Source organism: Balaenoptera borealis, assembly GCF_965194805.1.
Source record: "Balaenoptera borealis genome assembly, chromosome: 1".
In the NCBI taxonomy this organism is placed as follows: Eukaryota; Metazoa; Chordata; class Mammalia; order Artiodactyla; family Balaenopteridae; genus Balaenoptera; species Balaenoptera borealis.
The window spans coordinates 143,536,484-143,548,890 of record NC_138860.1 but is presented as its reverse complement, the minus strand read 5'-3'; the positions used below and the strand labels follow the sequence as shown (position 1 = coordinate 143,548,890).

The window sequence follows — 12,407 nt, the reverse complement described above, 5'->3', positions numbered from 1 at the left end:
TTGGACCTCAGCTTCCCATGTATAAAAAAGGAAAAATATAGTCTCTCCATCTTTTGACATTTCAGGATAATAGAAGGATGTAAGAACAACATTAGCCCACATTGTGTAAGCACTTGACAGTCCGCAGAATATCTCATGTTCATGTTTAAAATTCAGTCACTCTATGACGTAGGTACTGTTATCATCCCTCTTACAGCAGGGAAACTGAGGCTCAGACCATTTAAAGAAGTTGCCCCAAATCACCTAGGCTTCTCTGCCTGGAAAGCCGATGCTTTTCCCACTGTACAAAGAATAAGGCCAATGAACAAAGTTGCTGCAAAGTTGTCAGTATTAAAATGAGAAATCTTCAAGGGTATGAGAAAGAGTACTGACCGAAGCTTCCTTCTAGAAGTTTCCCAAAGTCAGAAAATCCATCTCATATAGTGAAAAAATTGCTTGACGTTAGATTGTCAGAGAGTAGCATTTGAAGAAGAAAATTGCTGTCCCCAAAATCATTCTATGATTAATAAATTTGGAGACTCATAGAGTGGGTTTTAGTATAATCTACATATAGTGAGATTGATGGTAATATTGGAATGTTAATTTCTTAAGTAGTAACCATAACTAGCATTGATATCACTTGCTATGAGTAAGGCACTGTTCTAAGTGCTTCTCAAATACTACCTCATTTAGTTCACATAACAGTTCACATTACCTCTATTGAGGTAGGTCTTATACTTTTTCCCATTTACAAATAGGGACATTTAGGAACAAAGAGATTAAGTAAAACATCCATGGTCACACAGCTAGTAATGGGGCCAAGCTGAGATGCAAACCCAGGCCTCAGAGTCCACCTCTTAACCCTGTGTTTGGCCCCATCACGGCTCTTAAGTTACCAGAATTCTTAAGGTAGAAATGCTGGGCAGGGGTGTTCCTATTAATCTGTTTAGCTCTGCACGTTACAGGTAGAAGTCCCTGTGTGCATTCAGGGTTACTCTTACACTCTCTGTCCCCCAATTCCCAAGCTTGCACCAATGCTCCTTCACGAGGACTTCTTTTCAGAGCACCCCAGAATCTCCCAAGACATGCTAGACAGGGTTCATCAACCCCTTACCTCACGTCAGCTCCTCCCAGCCAGGAGGAATAAGGGCCAAGCTGCCGTCTGCAAGTGTAATTTGTCTTAGCTACTATTGTCCTTTTCAAGATTGTGATGCCAAGGTAGCTTCAGCTGCTCTGCCTTCTAACTCACGGCCAACACCAGTTCTAACAGGTCTTACCTGAAGACTCAGCTGGATAGTACAGGAGAAAAGGGTCCTCTGTGGGGTGCCGGGAAGGCAGGGCACAGCTCCAGGAAAGGTGTTAGTCACTTTCTCATGGGGTTTTACTCCCAGATAAAGGAGTCCGCAAAGGAAATGTAGGTGCGGAATGTGCAAAGGGTGATTAAAATGTTCAATCTCATCCCTGGTCAGGCTGTGACGTTAAACCAGTCACTAAACTGGTGGGGGAGGTGGGGTAATCATATATGAAATACTTATTGAAGCTGGGAATGTGAAAGGCCCTGTGTCAAGCCTGGCACGACCACTGTGTCATAGTGGAGGCTTTGAAGTCAGATAGCCCTGAGTCTGAATTCCAGCTCTGCCGAGTTTTAGCAGTACTATTTTAGATTTGCCTCTTTGAGCAAATCTCAGCTCTAAAATCTTTACCTCTAAAATGGAGATGTAAGTTCACCCATGGAGGTTAAAGATAGTGAGTGTGAAACATGTGGCTCAGGATGCTGTCAGCATCCAAACAATGGGAAGTATCTGCAAAACTGTAACAGGTAACACTTCTGTTCTTCTAAATGTCAGGGGAAGCTGCGTAACAGTCTTGCTTGAGATCATCCAACATATTTATTTTTCTCCTGCAGATATTATGACAAGAAATATCAAGTATTCCTAAAGCTGGTTGAACACCAGAAGGAGTATGCATCCATCATGAAAGGGGACTGAAGTGAGCTTGCATGGCGGATGCCAGGTTTCATGTCATTGCATCAGGGGCCTCTGTCATTTCACCTTATATTTAAGACCCTTAGGTATCATTTCATCATTTCTGTATTTTCTTTTTAATAAAGAAAACTGAGAGGTGTGCAACCAGAACTAGAGTCTTCCATTTTACAATACCACCGTTATTTACTTGGTAGTTTCCACAGGCACCATCATGGAGACAGAAACTTCACCAAGAGTCATAGGATCTCCTATGGGACTAGAACTTGGGGATCATTCAATCCAGGAGAAACTGTCCTTGGTAATTGATTCAATGTCAGCCACTAAGGACTTACTTCAGGTAGGACATCTAATGTTTATTCTATAGGTGGCTAAAAACTTATTAACTTTTTATTTGGAAATAATTTCAAACTTACAGAAAAATTGCAAGAATAGGAATAATACAGGGAGCAACCATGTACCTAACTTTTACCTTTGAATAGTTATCCCATCTGCTTTCTCATTTATATGTTCTCTCTCTATACGTGTGTGTGTGTATATATATATATATGTATTCGTATACATATGAATACATATACACACAAATTTTTATGAATCACTTGAGAGTAAATTTCAGTAGACTTAATATTTTTGTAGCACTTTTATTTAATCTATTCATATTCCAGTTTTGTCAATAATTCAATAATGTCTTTTATGGCATTTTTCTCTCCTGAGTAGGATCCAGTTTAGACTCAGACACTGCATTTAACTGCAGAATAGTCATCTTGCAAACATCATTTTAAGATAGGTGCAGGCAGGGATCATCAATGGATCCAGGAGGAAAATTTTTTTTTTTTTAACATCTTTATTGGGGTATAATTGCTGTACAATGGTGTGTTAGTTTCTGCTTTATAACAAAGTGAATCAGCTATACATATACATATATCACCATATCTCCTCCCTATCCCACCCCTCTAGGTGGTCACAAAGCACCGAGCTGATCTCCCTGTGCTATGTGGCTGCTTCCCACTAGCCATCTGTTTTACATTTAGTAGTATATATATGTCCATGACACTCTCTCACTTCATCCCAGCTTACCCTTCCCCCTCCCCGTGTCCTCAAGTCCATTCTGTAGGTCTGCGTCTTTATTCCTGTCCTGCCCCTAGGTTCTTCAGAACCATTTTTTTTTTTTTAGATTCCATATATGTGTGTTAGCATACGGTATTTGTTTTTCTCTTTCTGACTTACTTCACTCTGTATGACAGACTCTAGGTCCATCCACCTCACTACAAATAACTCAGTTTCGTTTCTTTTTATGGCTGAGTAATATTCCATTGTATATATGTGCCACATCTTCTTTATCCATTCATCTGTCGATGGACACTTAGGTTGCTTCCATGTCCTGGCTATTGTAAATAGAGCTACAATGAACATTGTGGTACGTGACTCTTTTTGAATTATGGTTTTCTCAGGGTATATGCCCAGTAGTGGGATTGCTGGGCCATATGATAGTTCTATTTTTAGTTTTTTAAGGAACCTCCATACTGTTCTCCAGGAGGAAATTTTGATGAGTAACAGGATATATGCATGGTCTTAAAATGTCTCCTCACAGATTGTTTATCAGTTACAAGAAGAAAAAGAATGTTAACCATACAGGGAAGAAATAGGGCAGCATCTTGATTGGGTGATCAAAATTAACTTCAGATGGGTAAATAGACATCATGGGCCTCCAGATGTGATAGCCTGAAAAAGACACAACATCATTCTAGCTGGGAATGCATAGCCTGGATCTAATCATAAGGAAACATAAGAGAAAACTCAAATTGGGCAACATTCTGTTTTTTAATGGACTATACTCTTTAAAAATATCTCTGTCATAAAGACAAAAGTGTATGGAAAAGAAACATGGTGGCTAAAAGCTTTTGATATAGACAAGTATTTGAAAACACAGCTACAGTTACCTTAGTTGATGCCATAACACACACATACAAACACAAACATACACACATGTTCATACACACACACATACCATTTTGGACCCAAGAGTAACTGCTAGTTTTGATTCTAGAGCTGTCATCATTCAGATGAGTTTGAATAGAGAACATATGGAACTTCAGCAACGTAAGTCAGCAGGTAGAGAAGAAAAAGCCGCTACAGGTCAGTCATCAAACCTGTTCTTGAGTACTTATTCTGTGCCAGGTGTTGTGCTATGCACTGGAGTACAGGGATAAATAAAACACGGTCCCTGCCTTCAGGGAGTCCCCAGTCTAAAGAGAAACAGAGACAAGTAAATTGATCACAGTACACTGTAAGAGGTGCCACATTAAAAGAAGGCACCTGCTGCCATAGAGCACATCCAACAGCCAGAAAAGGAGGAAGCAGTGGAAGGTTAACAGATTGGATGGAAAGCATTATGAGGTAATGGCTGTGAGCCCTGGCTTGGGATTCTAGGCCTGGCTCCACCTCTGACTTGATGTGTGACTTGGAGAAAGGCCCTCCATCTTCCTAAACTTCAGATTTTGAATGAGGATATTCATAGTACCTACTTTACCGGATCACAATGAGGATTAAGTGAAATAATACCTGTAACGCACCTAGCTCAATTGTCTGGATCATGCCTGTCTTTTTGCAGGACCTGGCACCTAGGAGATGCTCAGAACAATAACAATAAAATTTTTGAGTAGGATGACCACACCCAGTTGCAAAGGCCAGCTCTATAATAACATTCTACAGTATGCAAAGGATATAGAGATCTTGGGCAGGGACTAGAGTGTGAAGGTAGGTGTGACTGTCCAATCCAGCAGGCTCTGGCAGCAGGAAGAAGCCCAGTTCATTCACCTAGACCTCAGGCCAGAACTTGAGCTGTGGATGAGAAGGATTGAGGAGTCAGACTCAGCACCTCAGAGGAGAAGTCAGGTATAGCAGGATCTAAGGCAAGATGTCAGGACCACAGTCAGACAGGCTTAGGCTGCTAATACTGATCAGCTCTGACTTAGAAACCAGGTCAGGCCTGGGCCCACTCAAGCAAAGCAGCAGTGAATGCAGAAGTTGTGCCGGGCTAGGAACACAGAGGTGGAAGAGTGAATAATTAGCAGCTATTTGCCAAGTTCTTCCTGTGTGTTCTCTGCAATTCTTACCACAGCATAACTTACGGTAACATTAACTTCATGTTCCAGTTAAGAAAGCTTAAGACTCAGAAAACATAAACAGCTTGCCCAGAATCCCTCAGGTGGCAGTAGAGACAGGATTCGAATCCAGATCTGTCTGGGTGGAAAGCTTTGGGTGTTACCATCTTGTAACAGCTGCAGAGGAATCCAGCCCCACAGCCTGCCCTTTAGCTAGAGTACTCGTGCCGTGGGTGAACAGTGGGGCCGCTGGTCCTTCTCTCAGGCAACTCCTATCCAAACCAGCCCTGGGTTCCCACCGCTTTACAGAGAAAGGAAAACACACACAGGTGAGGCAAGGAACATGGGAACCCTAGAAATCCTCTGGCGTCTTAACAGTGAAGAGCACTGTTAGAAAGGCTGAAAAACCTTGGGCAAAATAACTTAACCTCTAGGCCTCAGTCTCCCCCCCTCTGTCAATGGTATAATCCTGCTACCTACCTCCTAATGTTGGTCATAAGGATTCAGTGAAGAAACTCTATAAAGGCCCAAGCACAGTGCTATGTGGATAATAGGCACTCTACAAATACTGTTTCCACAGTGTTCTCTGGTGCCACCTGGCCAGATGGTTAATCCCTAAGAAAATAATTCTGGTTCCTACTATAAAGCCAGTGTTTTAGGAAAATGTAAATGCCTATATGGATTTCTTTAACCATGTGTAGCTGGAGAATAAAAATTTTAATGACTCCAATACTCACCTTCTTGCACTGGGAAGGGAGGCTTTATTTAATGCACACATGTAAAAAAGTATAAGTGTATTTAGCTTTTATGAATAAGAATTACAGTGTGGCCAGAGTGGTTTGTGGGATTTTTGTTTGGTTTGGTTGCCTACTGAAAGCTTTTCTTTCAAGTTGAAGCCAGCCTTGTTTCGTAAATCATTTTGCTAAGGAGCACATTTTGGGTTTTTCATTTTGACCAAAAATACTTCCCATATGTGAAGAACATAAATGTGGCTTTCCAAAGAGCCCGAGAGAACAAAAGCTGGGAGAGGGAAGTGGAGAGGAAAAGACAAGGACAGCGGAATGGGTGACATGGTGCAGAGCGGCAGTTAATGACAGGACCCAATGCCAGAGTTTGCTGGAGTCCAAATGCAACAGCTAGAAGGGATGCCCTCGCTCAGGGGAGACCCCAACTGGGTGGTTGGTCTTGCTATTCACACCACAGTCTATGTTGTTGCCAGTTGCACTGGGGGGCAGAGGGATAGAGAGTATGCGTTCCAAGGGGAGTGGTGAAAATACCTACCGTAGGGCATCCCTGGAAACGCCCAGCTTTGAGGAGGCACCAGATCAGCAGGTAAGGGTAGCAAGCTGAGTATTAGAGTCTTAATGTTAAGGTGATCCTCTTTCTCACAGGCCAGAGGATAATCAGGTTAATTCAGCTTTAAGTTTGTTGCCCTGTCACTGCCCTGGTTGCTCTTGTCAGAAACCGAGACTCTCAGGGCCTGTGTTCTCTGCACCTAAATAGTTCCCTACACATATGAGTGCTCAGTATATAAATAAATACACAAAGATGAGACATTTTTCTGCACAAAGAAGACAGGTAGAACTAAAAATACCTCAAAAATATCTCACTTGCAGATCAAACAATCTATGATATGTGTTAGTGAACCTTAATTTAAGCAACATTGAAAACTTTAAAATGTGATGTGGTCATTCAGGGGTAAGAAAATCATGCCTTATACCTAACGACTTGCTTTTAGTTTTTTATTGCGCATGTGTGCGTGCACACACACACACACAACACCACACACCTCATTTTGGGTTGTACTTCAAGCTCAGAAACCTTTTGCAAATTTTCAGTGTTGTTACAGACCATTCCCTGTATGATCTCTTATGGGAAACCAATTGCATCATAGTCCAGAAATACCCATTGTTCACCAGGGCTGCAGTACACATGCTTTCAGAATTCAAGGGCATAGTTACAAATAATTACCATCAAAGGATTTAAAATGAAGGACATTGTCGCTAAACAAAAACTAATGACCAAGCAGAGCTGTGTAATGTAATTATACTTAAGATGGGCCTTCTGATGAATTACAGAAGAATCTTTGTGCTGTCTCGTGTCTCCATAAATGCGCTTAACTGTTATTGACAGTAATAGGAGGAAGTCTTGAACATAAAAACCTTTTTTTTCCTTTTCTAGTTTCCACAGAGAGAACTTAAAAAGCAGTGCATTTTTAAAAAGGATGTTTCTCCCAGTACTTCTAAATATTTGACAATTATATAAAATTTATGAAACAAAAGTAACTTAAATAAAAACAAAGACTACTGCTAATAAATTAAGGTTTTCCAGTTTATTATTAGCTCACCCATTAATCTTATGGTCAATCTCTATTCTGCACAGAAAATCATTTAAAATTACATATTAGAACAAATGCTTCTAAAGACCTAATTTTATTTGCTTAAGTCATACCTGAAGTCTTGATTAGAAGTGTTTCCTTATTAAAACCTAGGGTGAGCCTGGTTCCCTACTATACAATTTTAATACACTTGAGGTGGAAAATATTGTACTTATTATTGTCTGGTATTTAGGCAAAGTCAATAATGATGCCTTCCATTTGAATATTTCTTTGCAGTATCCACGTTGACTGCATGCATGTAATCTCAGCTGCTCCTCGTAATAGATTGGTGAGGGGAGGCCTGACAAAGGGAGGGATCTCATTTTATAAAAACCACAGCTCCACGAGTTTAAGTTACTCGCCCAAGATTGGGTAGCTGGAACACAGAGGCAGGATCACTCCAGTGCTTCTTCCTAAGTAATTCAATTAGCTTATATGTGCAACAGAGGATGTTTCATTAGTTAGCTAATTGCTCTCTCCTCTGTGGTCCCCCTCTTTAGAAGATGTATGAATATCTAGGAGGCCCCTTCTGATGCTCATTGGTTGATCAAAGTACTGCGTTATTTCTATGGGCAGCAGAGTGGTGAAGTGATAAAGGCTTGAGCCACGGAGTTGCTGAGTCCTGCCTTCGGATCACAGCTTCACTGCTTACTAATGCACACAGTGTATGAACTCATGCAAGCTAGTTAACCTGTGAGTCTCTGTTCCTTATCTATAAGGTAAAAGAAATGAAAATCTGCCTCACGGCTGATGTGAGAAGTAAATGGGATGATGTTTTGAAGTGCCTGGCCCAGTGCCTGATATAAAATAGAACTGCAACAAATCTCAGTTTTTCTCCTCAACCCATCCATTTTTACATTATAAAGTAAATGCGTTTTTCTAGAAGCGTCTAGAAGTGTTGTTTCCAGTAAAGTTGGATGACTTTATATCCATTTTCTATAGGTGAAAGTTCTATGTTCCATCCATAACAACCAACCAGTACTGGGCCCTTACTATGTCAAGAGTGCTGGAATAGTTTCAGTGCATAAAGGGGCCAGCTGCAGGTTGCAGAGAAAGGCGACACAAATAGAAAGAGATTTAACAAGCCCAGAAATGTCATACTAGATGCCCAATGCACACCACGGTTGATAGGTTCTGCAAGAGGTCCAAGGATGTCAGTAATGCAGGCCTGTCTGGAAAGGCTCATCTGTAAGTGATGAAACATCCAGCCCTGCCTTTCTCAGCTCTGCTAAGCTCAGGTACTGAAGGTCTTTCACCCGAAGATTCAGCTCTGCTTCATCCCCAAGATAAGCCAGGCTGAGGCAGGCTGTGTACACCCAATTCAGACCAGCTGCAGCTCTTCCCCAGCCAGTGAGTCTGGAATTCGTCTTTCTGCCATTAGGCCATAGGCACTGGGAACCTCACTAAATCACAGGCTTCTCCCCAAGGGACAAACATGTTTATCCAGTCTGGCATGACCCCTTGAAATTGCTCAATCCTTCTTATGCTAGGCACAAAGAAAGAAATGTTGAGTCCACTCACATGGTTCACCGCGTTATTCCTAAGCCATTTGTCAAAGTCCATGCCTCACATTATATTGCATTCCACATGTAATCCTCCTGAGCTCTGTTTACTTATTCTCTTATTTCTGGCCTCGCTAATCCCTTCAAATTTGACTTTTGCAACTGTCTCCCTGGGTAGAACCTTGGCTCTCCTTCAACCATAAGTTGGTTAAATTCACCTTCCTGCTACTCTGACTTATAAATTGTCTCTCCCATCCCACCTGGCCCCAGAAATCCCTCTCAAATTAAACCATATGGAAGGCTTATCTACCTGAACTCAGCAAACAGAAACTAGAGGTAAGCATCTGGCCCTCCAGTTTCCCTCCTGGGGCCAGAGTCCTGCTTGGATTTTAGGCGGTTTGATAGAACCCTGATACATTATCTAGCACTTACGAGCTCTCTCCCCCAGGGCCAAATGCAGTTCCCTGTAATTCTCCAGCCACCAACCCAGGCCTTGCTTTTGCCCATACAGACCTCCCAGAGAGAATCCGAGGGACTCAAGCATGCTTTCTGGCAAGAAACTTCTATTGCGATGCCAGCTCCGCTGACATGAGTGATAGCCAGTGAAGATGTTCTCCGAGGGCTTCCCGTTCCTGATCTCTTATGGTTGAGTGGAATCTTGTAACCAGTTCTGTTTAATGAGCTGTGAGAAATGATGGGTGTGATTTATGGACCAAGTCTTTGTCAAGTGAGAATCCCCAGAGCTTTCTTTTCTCAATAACCAGCACTGTTCCAGAAAAAGGTTCTCCCTCCTCCTGGGCTCCAGAGTAAAGATGAGTCAGAGCAGAGCCCCCAACCAACCCACAATGAACATGCAGCTTGAGTGAGACATAAGTTTTAAGGTTGTTTCTTCCCTCAGCATAATCTTTTCTACCCTTACTGATGTACCTCACAACTGATATACCTCAAACTATTAGCACCACCCTGACCCATATGAAGCTAAGTTTGCCATGATCTGAACATCAGGCTCAGTCTTGTTACATTAATGCCCTTGGTCCCAGTCCTGAACAACCTTTCATGCTTCCTTTCCCCACTAGTGTGTGTTGAGTGCTCAATCTCCCAGGAAATCAGCAGGACACCCTCTTATTCTACTCCAGGGTTTCCCGAGAGAAAGTTTGTCACTTGGGATGGTGCTGAGCTGCAAGTGATAATAACCCGAGAGTAGTTTATATAAGATTTTTATTTCCTTATTAAGAAATATGGAGGCAGGCAGTCATCAAGTTGGCGTGTGGATTCAACAATTCCATCAAAGGTCCAAGCCCATTTTATCCTTCTGTTCCTCCCACCTCAGCCAGCTGGCTTTTGACCTTAGGTTTGTTACTTCCTGATTGCAAGATGCTGTCACTTTTAGAGGCATCTCATTTTTCACATAACAGCGTCCAGAGCATCCAGGACCTTCTCGCAATGCCACATTTTTTGATCAAGGAAGAGCCTCCCAGCAGACTTCTCCTTAGGTCTCATTGGCCAGGTTCTGCATCACAGATCTGCCACTAGGGATTCTTAAGACTGGCTTAGAGAACTCAAGATGCACTGGGACTGGGCATATTGCCGTTCCAATGAAACCATTGTTCTGTTAGAAAAGGGGAGGAGGCAAGAGCTGTTGTGTAGGCAGCCAGCAGGGTTTGATCTACAGGGTTTGCCAGAATAATAGGTTTTCCTTGGAAAAGTGAGCCAGGGCCAACTAAGTTTGGGAAACACTGAGTTAAACAGGCTTTTGTTATTATAGGATATCTTAGAATAGTCTAAATATGGTATGTGCATTGTGAATCTCCTAGAGAGAGATAAGTTGTGGGACATCTTCCAGACTTATTCCATTTTTGTATCGAGCATTTTATTGCACTCATATAGAACCACTATAGTAATTTGAACCCAATGGACCAAGAATCCATAATGTTTTGACCTGAGTCATATGAATGTTTCTTTCATGTTATCTGTGAATAAGGTTTATTCAGCAAATTAATGGTTACTAAATGCAATTTGGTTGTTTCACCTAATTATAGAAACAAAATGCTATTTACTACATGACTGTATCAATTTACTATATTCACTACTTTACTATATCAAATATTGTCTTACAAATGAATATTATTAATTATCAAGGTCTAAACTAGTCATTAAAAATAGACTTAAAGAAGATTTTTATTTAGAAACACATTATAATAAATCAATTCAATTAAATTTTCCTTTCAGTTAAATTAAATTGTAGCTCTTGAAGCACCATAGATCAAGCCATTGGGATAGCTAGTGTCAAATACTAGCTGAAAATTCAATCCTGCATTTCTTGGTGATCTTTTTAAATTTAGTATTTCTATTTATTCTAACTTTAAGTCTTCCTCCCCTCTATTATATATTCCAGGTAGGAACCTCTCTGGTCACACACAGCAGCCTGAGGACATCTCACTCTTATCTCCCCTTCCTGTGCACACCCTAACCCTAAACACACATACATACCTACAACACAGACAACCTTAACATAGTGTTAGATCTTCGGCTAAAAAGAGCAGAAAGCTCTTTCCTTGAGACCAAGAAAATACCAATGGGAAATATATCTAACATTAGCTATTTTGTGACACATGGAGTTTCTAATACTAAATTTCATGAGTTGCATTAAAATTGAGCTGATTTAAATTCCAATATTGTATAGAAATTTTAATATCATCCTTTTGACAATAGGTTTCTAAGACTTTTGGTTTATTATATGTTAATGGCTTTAGAAGAAGTTTTGGCATATCCTAGAAGATTTTTAAAATACTTGTCACAGTTAAGAAGGATTTGAAGAAACTATACAGTTGAGTTATGTTAATAGCAAACATGTTTTTTTTTTTTTTTTACAAATGTGCATTTTCCTTTTTGACATCTACATAGTAATTTTTAAAGTATAATTTCTGAAACATATGGCTTAGCTGTTCTACACAGGTGTTATATTGCGCTGGAGAACGTATTGTGCTTCTGTATATTCAAGCATATGTTTCAAACCTACTCTTCTTAAAACAAACACTTCATAGACTTCCTGCTATTTATATCAGAAACATATACTTGACCTTGATATCACCTGCTCCTTTTAATACAGGGTCTTGCCAGGAAACTTCTGGGAGCTTATGAAATCTACAGGAAATAAGTACAATGTTGACTTTATTCTAAAGGTGATTGAGTTGGTGAGGAAGTGGTTAAAAAAAAAACACCTTTATGACTGTAAATGTAGAATGAGATAACAATGTGTTACCCTTTTAAACCTTTCCTTATCATTTTCCTCTCCTCACAAACTTTTGCATTTGTACTTAACTCAGTGTTCTAAAAATTATTGTTTCTCATACTACACTTTAATCACAGCTCTCGTTTTCAAATATATTATAGTTTATGTACCAATAAAAATATCTAATAATGATAGTATCTTACACTGGATAAACTTGAAGAGTTTCCACTG

General features: G+C 40.6%; 2 protein-coding genes across 8 annotated transcripts in view; both read left to right on the top strand.

The window, feature by feature from the left end:
* Positions 1-2,114, top strand: part of FGGY (FGGY carbohydrate kinase domain containing) — a 409,967-nt gene extending 407,853 nt beyond the window's left edge. For all 5 annotated transcript variants that reach the window (XM_082357732.1, XM_082357725.1, XM_082357730.1 and 2 more), the window contains one exon: positions 1,886-2,114. Coding sequence is in view for 2 of the 5 variants with exons in the window: in XM_082357729.1 (XP_082213855.1) it covers positions 1,886-1,967 (82 nt within the window). In the remaining 3 variants the exon portion in view is untranslated. The remainder of the gene's footprint in view (positions 1-1,885) is intronic.
* Positions 2,115-2,161: 47 nt separating this feature from the next.
* Positions 2,162-12,407, top strand: part of HOOK1 (hook microtubule tethering protein 1) — a 108,353-nt gene continuing 98,107 nt past the window's right edge. For all 3 annotated transcript variants that reach the window (XM_082357135.1, XM_082357133.1, XM_082357137.1), the window contains exon 1: positions 2,162-2,301. In XM_082357135.1, coding sequence (XP_082213261.1) covers positions 2,176-2,301 — 126 coding nt within the window. In that variant the 5' untranslated portion in view covers positions 2,162-2,175. The remainder of the gene's footprint in view (positions 2,302-12,407) is intronic.